Source organism: Taudactylus pleione, unplaced genomic scaffold (genome assembly GCF_031769625.1).
Source record: "Taudactylus pleione unplaced genomic scaffold, aTauple2 ptg000512l, whole genome shotgun sequence".
Classification (NCBI taxonomy): domain Eukaryota; kingdom Metazoa; phylum Chordata; class Amphibia; order Anura; family Myobatrachidae; genus Taudactylus; species Taudactylus pleione.
This window is the reverse complement of record NW_028284914.1, coordinates 2614932-2627153: the sequence shown is the minus strand read 5'-3', so window position 1 is coordinate 2627153 and position 12222 is coordinate 2614932. Positions and strand designations below refer to the sequence as shown.

At 51.2% G+C, this 12222-nt stretch overlaps 1 protein-coding gene across 1 annotated transcript in view; it reads right to left on the bottom strand.

The window, feature by feature from the left end:
* The window catches only part of IFT122 (intraflagellar transport 122), a 91803-nt gene that overhangs the window by 63457 nt on the left and 16124 nt on the right, over nt 1–12222 (bottom strand). The window contains exon 11 of the mRNA XM_088450236.1: nt 10591–10793. Coding sequence (XP_088306362.1) covers nt 10591–10793 — 203 coding nt within the window. The remainder of the gene's footprint in view (nt 1–10590; nt 10794–12222) is intronic.

Sequence of the window (12222 nt, the reverse complement as noted above, 5' to 3'; positions counted from 1 at the left end):
CAGAAACAGAAGGCCTGATGTAGGGCTGAATGAATGGATGTATTTTTCTCCTAAGTTACGCATATCTGTACTGTGGGCCAGATTCAGACCCGCTCGCGATCGGGTCGATGTTTGGTTACTGCGCATGCACACGCCGGAGCCGGCTCCGACGTGCGCATGCGCGAGACCCGGCAAGCAACGGGCGCTCTCAGTCGCTCCGGGTCTCGCACCAGAAGGGGGCGGCTGTCGATGTTGATCGACAGCTCGCCCCGTTTTGGAGGCGGGCAGGGGGGGGGGGGGGTGGCTGCCCAAACGGAGGCGTTCCCGACGGAACGCCTGCCGTTTGGGGGCGGCCCCACTGACATCACCAGTGGTGAGCTTCCGGCTCTATTGCGCGAACTAGAACGTACCGCAAGGATCTCGTCGCAAGCCCCATCACCTGGCCGCTCGCAATAGCTGTGGGTGGTCACCCACAGCTATGCGTGCGGCCGGGAGGCCGCACAAAAAAAACCGCCATGATTCAGAGCCAGCGCTCTTTCTGTGCATAGGGAGAATGTATAGAGTCACATTAATCAGACGTGTGCAGATTACACTGTGTGTATGGGATGTGCATAGGGAGAATGTATAGAGTGACATTACTCAGACGTGTGCAGATTACACTGTGTGTATGGGCTGTGCATAGGGAGAATGTATAGAGTGACAGTAATCAGACGTGTGCAGATTACACTGTGTGTATGGGCTGTGCATAGGGAGAATGTATAGAGTGACAGTAATCAGACGTGTGCAGATTACACTGTGTGTATGGGCTGTGCATAGAGAGAATGTATAGAGTGACATTAATCAGACGTGTGCAGATTACACTGTGTGTATGGGCTGTGCATAGGGAGAATGTATAGAGTGACATTAATCAAACGTGTGCAGGTTACACTGTGTGTATGGGCTGTGCATAGGGAGAATGTATAGAGTGACATTAATCAGACGTGTGCAGATTGCACTGTGTGTATGGGCTGTGCATAGGGAGAATGTATAGAGTGACATTAATCAGACGTGTGCAGATTGCACTGTGTGTATGGGCTGTGCATAGAGAGAATGTATAGAGTGACATTAATCAGACGTGTGCAGATTACACTGTGTGTATGGGCTGTGCATAGGGAGAATGTATAGAGTGACATTAATCAGACGTGTGCAGATTACACTGTGTGTATGGGCTGTGCATAGGGAGAATGTATAGAGTGACATTAATCAGACGTGTGCAGATTACACTATGTGTGTATGGGCTGTGCATAGGGAGAATGTATAGAGTGACATTAATCAGACGTGTGCAGATTGTACTGTGTGTATGGGCTGTGCATAGGGAGAATGTATAGAGTGACATTAATCAGACGTGTGCAGATTACACTGTGTGTATGGGCTGTGCATAGGGAGAATGTATAGAGTGACATTACTCAGACGTGTGTATGGGATGTGCATAGGGAGAATGTATAGAGTGACAGTAATAAGACGTGTGCAGATTACACTGTGTGTATGGGCTGTGCATAGAGAGAATGTATAGAGTGACATTAATCAGACGTGTGCAGATTACACTGTGTGTATGGGCTGTGCATAGGGAGAATGTATAGAGTGACATTAATCAGACGTGTGCAGATTGCACTGTGTGTATGGGCTGCGCATAGGGAGAATGTATAGAGTGACATTACTCAGACGTGTGTATGGGATGTGCATAGAGAGAATGTATAGAGTGACATTAATCAGACGTGTGCAGATTGCACTGTGTGTATGGGCTGTGCATAGAGAGAATGTATAGAGTGACATTAATCAGACGTGTGCAGGTTACACTGTGTATATGGGCTGTGCATAGGGAGAATGTATAGAGTGACAGTAATCAGACGTGTGCAGATTGCACTGTGTGTATGGGCTGTGCATAGGGAGAATGTATAGAGTGACATTACTCAGACGTGTGCAGATTACACTGTGTGTATGGGCTGTGCATAGAGAGAATGTATAGAGTGACATTAATCAGACGTGTGCAGATTACACTGTGTGTATGGGCTGTGCATAGGGAGAATGTATAGAGTGACATTACTCAGACGTGTGCAGATTACACTGTGTGTATGGGCTGTGCATAGGGAGAATGTATAGAGTGACATTACTCAGACGTGTGCAGATTACACTGTGTGTATGGGCTGTGCATAGGGAGAATGTATAGAGTGACAGTAATCAGACGTGTGCAGATTACACTGTGTATATGGGCTGTGCATAGGGAGAATGTATAGAGTGACATTAATCAGACGTGTGCAGATTGCACTGTGTGTATGGGCTGTGCATAGGGAGAATGTATAGAGTGACATTAATCAGACGTGTGCAGATTGCACTGTGTGTATGGGCTGTGCATAGGGAGAATGTATAGAGTGACATTACTCAGACGTGTGCAGATTACACTGTGTGTATGGGCTGTGCATAGGGAGAATGTATAGAGTGACATTACTCAGACGTGTGCAGATTACACTGTGTGTATGGGCTGTGCATAGGGAGAATGTATAGAGTGACATTACTCAGACGTGTGCAGATTACACTGTGTGTATGGGCTGTGCATAGGGAGAATGTATAGAGTGACATTAATCAGACGTGTGCAGATTGCACTGTGTGTATGGGCTGCGCATAGGGAGAATGTATAGAGTGACATTACTCAGACGTGTGTATGGGATGTGCATAGAGAGAATGTATAGAGTGACATTAATCAGACGTGTGCAGATTGCACTGTGTGTATGGGCTGTGCATAGAGAGAATGTATAGAGTGACATTAATCAGACGTGTGCAGGTTACACTGTGTATATGGGCTGTGCATAGGGAGAATGTATAGAGTGACAGTAATCAGACGTGTGCAGATTGCACTGTGTGTATGGGCTGTGCATAGGGAGAATGTATAGAGTGACATTACTCAGACGTGTGCAGATTACACTGTGTGTATGGGCTGTGCATAGAGAGAATGTATAGAGTGACATTAATCAGACGTGTGCAGATTACACTGTGTGTATGGGCTGTGCATAGGGAGAATGTATAGAGTGACATTACTCAGACGTGTGCAGATTACACTGTGTGTATGGGCTGTGCATAGGGAGAATGTATAGAGTGACATTACTCAGACGTGTGCAGATTACACTGTGTGTATGGGCTGTGCATAGGGAGAATGTATAGAGTGACAGTAATCAGACGTGTGCAGATTACACTGTGTATATGGGCTGTGCATAGGGAGAATGTATAGAGTGACATTAATCAGACGTGTGCAGATTGCACTGTGTGTATGGGCTGTGCATAGGGAGAATGTATAGAGTGACATTAATCAGACGTGTGCAGATTGCACTGTGTGTATGGGCTGTGCATAGGGAGAATGTATAGAGTGACATTACTCAGACGTGTGCAGATTACACTGTGTGTATGGGCTGTGCATAGGGAGAATGTATAGAGTGACATTACTCAGACGTGTGCAGATTACACTGTGTGTATGGGCTGTGCATAGGGAGAATGTATAGAGTGACATTACTCAGACGTGTGCAGATTACACTGTGTGTATGGGCTGTGCATAGGGAGAATGTATAGAGTGACATTAATCAGACGTGTGCAGATTGTACTGTGTGTATGGGCTGTGCATAATGTATAGAGTGACATTAATCAGACGTGTGCAGATTACCCTGTGTGTATGGGCTGTGCATAGGGAGAATGTATAGAGTGACATTAATCAGACGTGTGCAGATTGTACTGTGTGTATGGGCTGTGCATAGGGAGAATGTATAGAGTGACATTAATCAGACGTGTGCAGATTGTACTGTGTGTATGGGCTGTGCATAGGGAGAATGTATAACAAGAGATATGGTAAGAACTTACCTTTGTTATCTCTGTTTCTACGAAGTCCATAGGGTCCACAGGGTTAACCTTGGGGTATAGCTGGATCTGGATCCACGGGCACCACGCATTTAAAGCTTTGCTGCTCCCAGGATGCACTTGGGTCCGTCCTCCTCTATACCCCGCCCCGGCCACAGGCACCTCAGTTGGTAAGCAGCTAAGGCCGGAGGAGGAGACTAAACAGAGAGAAGGAAGACTGGAACACACAAGAAACCATACTCACAGAAATGGGAGACGGAAAACCGGTGACCAGCCACACAGCCCATTTGAAGCCAGGTGCGTCAGGGCGGGCGCCCTGTGGACCCTATGGACTTCGTAGAAACAGAGATAACAAAGGTAAGTTCTTACCATATCTCTTGTTTTCTACTTCAGGGTCCATAGGGGGTCCACAGGGTTGACCTTGGGGATGTCCCAAAGCAGTTCAACTAAGGGCGGGGACGCTCCTGTGCTGAAAGGAGTACCCGGCGCCCAAAGGATGCATCCTGAGAGGCGAAGGTGTCAAACGCATAAAACCTCAAAAACGTCTGAATTGAAGACCAAGTAGCCGCCTTACACAGCTGAACAGCGGAGGCGCCACGTCTAGCAGCCCAAGAGGGACCCACAGAACGAGTGGAATGAGCCTTAACAGAGGCTGGCACAGGTAAACCCTCCTGCGCATAAGCCTCACAAATAACTGAACGAAGCCAACGGGCTAACGTTTGCTTGTTGGCAGGCCAACCCCTCTTGTGAAAACCGAAGAGGACAAACAAAGAATCCGACTTCCTAACCGAAGCAGTCCGGTCCACATAGATTCTAAGTGCCCGGACCACATCCAAGGAAGCCTCACCAGCAGAAAGATCAGGTGACTGAAAAGCTGGCACAACAAGTTCCTGATTAATGTGGAACTTTGAAACCACTTTGGGCAAAAACTCAGGACGCGTGCGGAGCACTGCCCTGTCCTGGTGAAAAATCAGAAAAGGAGGGCGACAGGAAAGCGCCCCCAATTCTGAAACCCTCCTGGCCGAAGCAATTGCCAGGAGAAAAATGGTCTTAAACGTCAGCCACTTGAGCTCCACCGACTCAAGCGGCTCAAAAGGAGGACCCTGCAAGACCCTCAGTACCACCGTCAAGTCCCACGGAGCCACCGGAGGCACGAAGGGAGGCTGGATCCTGAGAACACCTTGGAAAAAGGTGTAAACATCTGGCAGTGTAGCAATCCGTCGCTGAAACCACACGGACAAAGCAGACACATGAACCTTCAGAGAGGCCAGGCGTAAGCCGAGGTCCAAACCCGATTGAAGAAATTCCAAGATTCTGGAAACCCGGAACACCTGCGGATCATAGTTTCTGGATTCACACCACTGAAAATAAGTGCGCCACACCCTGTGGTAAATCCGCGCGGAAGCAGGCTTGCGTGCCCTAAGCATGGTACCAATCACTGAACTGGAGAAACCCCTAGACCTCAAGACGGCTGTCTCAAGAGCCACGCCGTCAAAGACAGCCGACCCAGATCCGGGTAAAGGCAGGGCCCTTGAGACAACAGGTCCCGACGCTGAGGAAGAAGGTACGGAGCGTCGATGGAGAGGCACCTCAGATCGGAGTACCAAGGACGTCTGGGCCACGCCGGAGCCACCAGCACGAGCGTGCCGCCGTCCTGCTTGAATTTCCGCAGAACCCGAGGAAGTAAGGATATCGGAGGAAACAGATACGCCAGGTGAAACGTCCATTTCACCGACAGAGCGTCTACCAGACAGGCGCCTGCGTCTCTTGTCCTTGACCCGTAAACGGGCAACTTGTGATTGTGACGGGAGGCCATCAAGTCCAGCTCCGGCAGCCCCCACCTGTCCACGAGTAGCTGAAACACCTCTGGGTGAAGCGACCATTCCCCGGGATGCACATCGTGACGGCTGAGGAAGTCCGCCTCCCAATTGAGGACTCCGGGAATGAAGACTGCCGAGATCGCTGGAACGTGACACTCCGCCCAAGCAAGAATGCGAGACACCTCCGACATTGCTGCCCGACTGCGAGTTCCCCCTTGGTGGTTGATGTACGCCACCGTGGTGGCGTTGTCGGACTGCACCTGAACCGCCCTTCCGTGAAGAGCGGGGCCGGACGACTGCAGGGCCCTGTACACAGCCCGCAGTTCCAGGATGTTGATGGGGAGAAGTGCTTCTTCCGCGGACCAACGACCCTGAAGCGATAATGAGCCGGTCACTGCCCCCCAACCCCGAAGACTGGCATCCGTCGTGAGCAGGACCCAGTCCGGGATCCAAAAGGGGCGCCCCTCGACCAGATGCGCCGTCTGAAGCCACCAAGCCAAAGACTGCCGAACCTCCGCGGACAACACCAGCATCTGAGAGCGGATCCGGTGAGGTAACCCGTTCCATTCCGATAGAATCAGCCCCTGCAGGGGCCGGGAATGGAACTGGGCAAATTCCACCATGTCGAATGTCGACACCATGGACCCCAGAACTCTCATAGCTGAATGGACCGACAGGCGGCAACTGCTCAGGCAACTGTGTATCCGCAGCTGCAGGGAGGAGACCTTCTCTGGAGTCAGGAAAATCCGCTGCTGACGAGAATCCAGCAGGGCTCCCAAATGAGCCATCCGCTGTGATGGAATCAGGGAGGACTTCTTCCAGTTTATCAACCACCCGTGTGCTTGAAGACAAGCAATGGTCAGGTGGAGATGTCGAAGAAGCACCTCCGGGGAGCTCGCCAGCAGCAGAAGATCGTCCAGGTACGGCAACAGACGTAGACCCTGACCCCGAAGGTGGGCAGCCATAACCGCCATCACCTTGGTGAACACCCTCGGAACCGTGGAAAGGCCAAAAGGCAACGCCCGAAATTGGTAGTGATGGTTCAGGATAGCAAACCTCAGATACCGCTGATGTGCCGGTGCTATGGGCACATGGAGATAGGCGTCCTGGATATCGAGGGAGACCATATAATCCCCGGGTTCCATCGCCAGAATGATGGAACGTAACGTTTCCATCCTGAACCTGGGAACTCTGAGGTATCTGTTCAGAGACTTCAAATTCAGGATAGGGCGATGAGAACCATTGGGTTTCTGTACCAGAAACAGAGTAGAATAGTACCCCGTCCCGCGCTGAGACTGCGGAACGGGAACAATGACCCCTGCTTGTAGCAAGGATTCTATAGCTACCTGAATCTGACCAGCTTTGGTCTTGTCCAGAGAAGGACTCGTACAGAAAAACTGGTGGGGCGGCCTGAACCGAAAAGACAGGGCGTACCCCTGAGAGACTACTTCTCGAACCCAGGCATCCGTGGTGGCATTGTGCCAACACTGGGCGAATTGGAGAAGTCGGCCTCCCACTCTGGGGTCCCCCAGAGAGAGGCCCGTCCCATCAGGCAGCAGGCTTATCCTCCTGCTTGGAAGAAGGGCGCCGAGCACTCCATGCCTGCTTCTTGGGCTTGGGTGCGGCCTTGGTCGCCGAATGTCTCGGGAAGGACTGGCCCTTGGCCTTACCCTGAACTCGAAAGGACCGAAAGGCAGAGCTCCTCACTTTAGCCGGCGCAGAGGCCGAAGGGAGAAAAGCCGACTTGGACTTAGCCAAAGTATCCACTATTCTGTCCAAATCCGGACCAAATAGTAAATCACCATTAAAAGGCAAGGCCTCCAGACCCTTTTTTGAATCTGCATCAGCCCTCCAGGACCTCAGCCACAGGGAGCGCCGAGCAGACACCGCTGCAGCCGACACCCTAGAAGTGAGCAGGCTGGCATCCAAAGACGCTTCCCCAATATAGGAAGCTGCATCCCGCATCTGTCCCACTAACGCTCTCTGGATATCCGGAGCCTCATCAGGAAAGGTATCCTCCAAGGCATTGGCCCATGCCTCAATGGCTTTAGCCACCCAGGAGATAGCCATGGACGGGCGAGCCACCGCCCCGGAAAGAGAATAAATGGACTTTAAACAAGTCTCCACCTTCCTGTCCGTGGGATCCTTCAAAGAGGAGATAGACGGCAATGGCAGCGTCGCGCTTTTGATCAAGCGGGTAACGTGGGAATCCACCGCCGGCGGAGTTTCCCATTTCCTGCAATGAGCTTCAGGAAAAGGATAGTTCGCCGCCAACCTCTTCTGTGGATGGAACCTCTTACTAGGTAATTGCCAGGCCGCCGCCATATGATCCGATAATTGATCAGACAGGGGGAACACAGTTGAGGTCACCTTGGCCTTTTTAAAATTAGGAAACTTCGACCTAGGAGCCGGCGCATCATCCTCAACATGTAGGATAGCCCGCACCGCCCTAACTAAGGCTGGAACATTAATGGAGGACTTAGCTTCCACCTCCTGCCCCATGACATCAGAGTCAGAGTCCTCATGGATTTCTCCATCATCTGAGGACACTTCCGAGTCCGACAACTGCGCAGCTAGTGAACTCACAACCGGACGTTTAGACACCCTTGGTGGCACATCACCTTGCAACATGGACTGAAACGCCGAGGATGAAGCCGCCAGACTCTGTACGGAGCTGGATAGAACATCCACCCAAGGCGGAGGAGCCGTCGGAGCAAAACTCTGCAAAGGCACTACAGACTGACGCGTCCCTGGGGAAGACTGCACATACACAGGCAGTCCCGAGTAAGGACCCACAGTCTGGGCCCCGGGGGAAGACCGCAACATTTGTGGAACCCTCGGGGAATGGGGGATGGTGGGCTGCGGTAACGCCCTAGAAGGGACCGCTGATGGGACCGATAACCGGTCCGCAATAGACGCCAGCACCTGTGAAAACATCGCCCAAGGAGGGTCCTGTGATACAGGGGGGTTGGAGGGGCCCGGTACCAGCTGGCACCGCCCGCACAGACCATCCTGAGATAAGTCCTCCCCATCAACTCCAGCAGCACAACGTCTGCAGGAAAATAGCACAGGAGCCACAGAGCGCTCAGTCTCCTCATCAGACATGATACCGTAAATCACAAGAAATAGGTATCACCAGAGGAATTACGGTTTTAACACCCGCGCACTCACCAGTATGCGACACAACAGCCCAGATATGGTACTGTGTAGCACACAACAGTATGTGACTGACCCCACAAATACGTGTTTTATATAAGTGAGGGTCTCAGAAAAACGCCCTTCCCCCACACACCTGCCGGGCCGTAGGAGAAGGAAAGGGATAGTTATAAGCTGACAGTAAGGAGAATAAGTCACAGACAGGCAGCACTAGCAATAGTCACATACAATGCAGAAAAGTTAGTACTCACTGCACCTTCCGCTACAATCAACCGCCCAGATTCAGTGTCTGGGAGGGCTATAGCGCTGTGTACACTGTCCTTTTGCAGGGGAGAGGTACACAGGGGGACCGGTCCACTTGATACCGCCTGGGAGTCTGCGATGTGCCAGTAAAGATGGCCGCCGGAGACCTCAGAGGAGGAGTGGCCGAGAGATAAGAGCAGCTCAGCGACGCCAGACTCCTAGTTGAAAGGCGCGCTGAGCTGAGGGGAGGAGCCGCTAGACAGGGAAGGCTGCCTCCCCTGGCTAGCAATTAACCCCCGGGTTGCCGGTCCCGCTACCAGCCTGATACCCTGGTGGTCTAGCGTACACGCGGGGTATTCCTCAATTGAGGGGGAGCCCGCCGCCGCCGCTAGCGCCTCCGGTCTGTCCCCAGAGACCGGAGGCTCCTGACTGCATTGAAGTATCCGCGGCCCGCCGCACGCGGCGACCCGCGGCTTACCTGATCCCCGTCGCGTCCGGCAGCAGTCAAGGGAGTCCCCAGAGCCCGGCTAGTACAGGCTCTGGGGTCCCGCCGCGATCCACAGAGCTGTACTGGCGTCGCGGCGCCAGCGGGGAGAAGGAGCGGCAGCGTGGACGTCCTAAAGGACAGTCTGATGCTGCCGCTCTAACAGTGTAAAAAAAGTAGAAAAAAATAAAAAATTTCTCTTTTAAAATAAAGCTTAGGGGCTGCTCCTGCAGCCCCACTGCGACAGGGTGACCCGACTCCGGCCGGGCACCAACTAAAACTGAGGTGCCTGTGGCCGGGGCGGGGTATAGAGGAGGACGGACCCAAGTGCATCCTGGGAGCAGCAAAGCTTTAACTGCGTGGTGCCCGTGGATCCAGATCCAGCTATACCCCAAGGTCAACCCTGTGGACCCCCTATGGACCCTGAAGTAGAAAGAGTGACATTAATCAGACGTGTGCAGATTGTACTGTGTGTATGGGCTGTGCATAGGGAGAATGTATAGAGTGACATTAATCAGACGTGTGCAGATTGCACTGTGTGTATGGGCTGTGCATAGAGAGAATGTATAGAGTGACATTAATCAGATGTGTGCAGATTGTACTGTGTGTATGGGCTGTGCATAGGGAGAATGTATAGAGTCACATTAATCAGACGTGTGCAGATTACACTGTGTGTATGGGCTGTGCATAGGGAGAATGTATAGAGTGACATTACTCAGACGTGTGCAGATTACACTGTGTGTATGGGCTGTGCATAGGGAGAATATATAGAGTCACATTAATCAGACGTGTGCAGATTACACTATGTGTGTGGGCTGTGCATAGGGAGAATGTATAGAGTGACATTACTCAGACGTGTGCAGATTACACTGTGTGTATGGGCTGTGCATAGGGAGAATGTATAGAGTGACATTAATCAGACGTGTGCAGATTACACTGTGTGTATGGGCTGTGCATAGGGAGAATGTATAGAGTGACATTAATCAGACGTGTGCAGCACGGAGGCAGTGTTGCTGTCAGTGTCCTCACCTGACATAGTATAACATGCTGTGAGCACACCACCAGTAGGTTACACTCAAACTTTTTGATAATTTTCTCCTTGACGCGGTAATGCATGTCAGCAGCGTCTTCGGAATACAGCTCGTATATCAGGATCTTCTCGGGCATCTGAATGGCCAGTCTGTTCTTGTAAATTGCGATCTTCTTCACCAGCTCCCGGCACTTAATTCTTACTGCAGGAACAAATTAGGTTTATAATTGGTCTATATCCATAGTCACAGCTCTATGAATTAACGGAATGGGATTGAAATACCGGCGGCTAAATCCCAACCGCAGAAGCCCGACAGGAGGAGTTCCCGACAAAGGAAAACATGTATCTTAATCCTCCCTTCTCCCCCCCTAACCCTCCCTTGGGGGTGCCTAAGCCTAACCCTACCCCTACCTTCCCGCACCCTAAACCTGACTGTCCTGGGGGATGCCTAACCTCCCCTTGGTGGTGCCTAACCCTAAACCCCCCGGCGCAGCTAATACTTACCTGCTTCCAGTCTCTTACAATCGGGATGCCGTCTGTCTGGATTCGGACGCCGGTATCCTGATTTCTACAGAGATAGCGGCGTCTGCATTTTGCCTGGCGGTGGGATACCGGCCTCGGTATATCGTCCGCCGGCATCTTGTCCGCCGGGTTATTAACTACATCCCGAGTTAACATAGAAAATTCAAATCCGTGAGCGCAAAGTGCAGAGATGCGGCTTGACTGTGTTTATTAATAATGAATAAGTGGCAGTACCCTATTTGTACACAATATAGTCTAATGAAGTGTTATATACACAGGGGAGAACAGGATCGTTACAGGGTTAGTAATAAGATGTAAGAAAATGCAAACACTTGCTTTATACATCTGATGGGAATCTTATTTCCTGCAATGGTACAAATAACATGTCAGATAAGAAATCCGAAGAAAGGGCCATAAAGAGACGTAAAATAGCCACAATGTGCAAACAGCTAATTAGAAGTGTAAACGTCTCTTTACACCAGGTCTTCAGTACTCACACAGGAAATATCTCCTAGGAAGCTCACCTGGGGATCTCATTATACTACATCTACAGTTAGGTGCATACTCCCTACTGTGCTCTCCCCTCCTCGCCCCTCAAGGGGTAAGGGGCACAAGCCTAACATATGCGCAACTCTTGATGCAGACGCATTGTGGTACGTGTGCACAGTAAGGAAACGTGGACTGTTACACCTGACAAACGTGCTGTAAAATGAGGCCTCTCCGTTATACACTTTTGGCAATTGTCTGCATTATCAGAGGAAAGGCCGAGTGATCCAAGTACACAGAGTTCTTTAAGGTCTTCTTAATAAGAAATAGCATCTACTAAACAGGTGTCCAGCTTTATCTCAGGATAGGCAATCGCATGCATGTTGTCTCTGGGCCTGAAACAGACTTGTACGCTATTGCGAAGGCGTTGCGACTTTGAACGCAGCGGCTGTGCAATAATCAGGGCAGCCCTACGGCCACTTGCAATATTTTTTGCAGCCCCCCCCCTCTAAATTAGACTGCACTACCGCCCCAAGTGCAGCCTCCTCTAAATTGGACCGCACTACCGCCCCCTGAGTGCATCCTCCTCTAAATTAGACTGCACTACCGCCCCGAGTGCATCC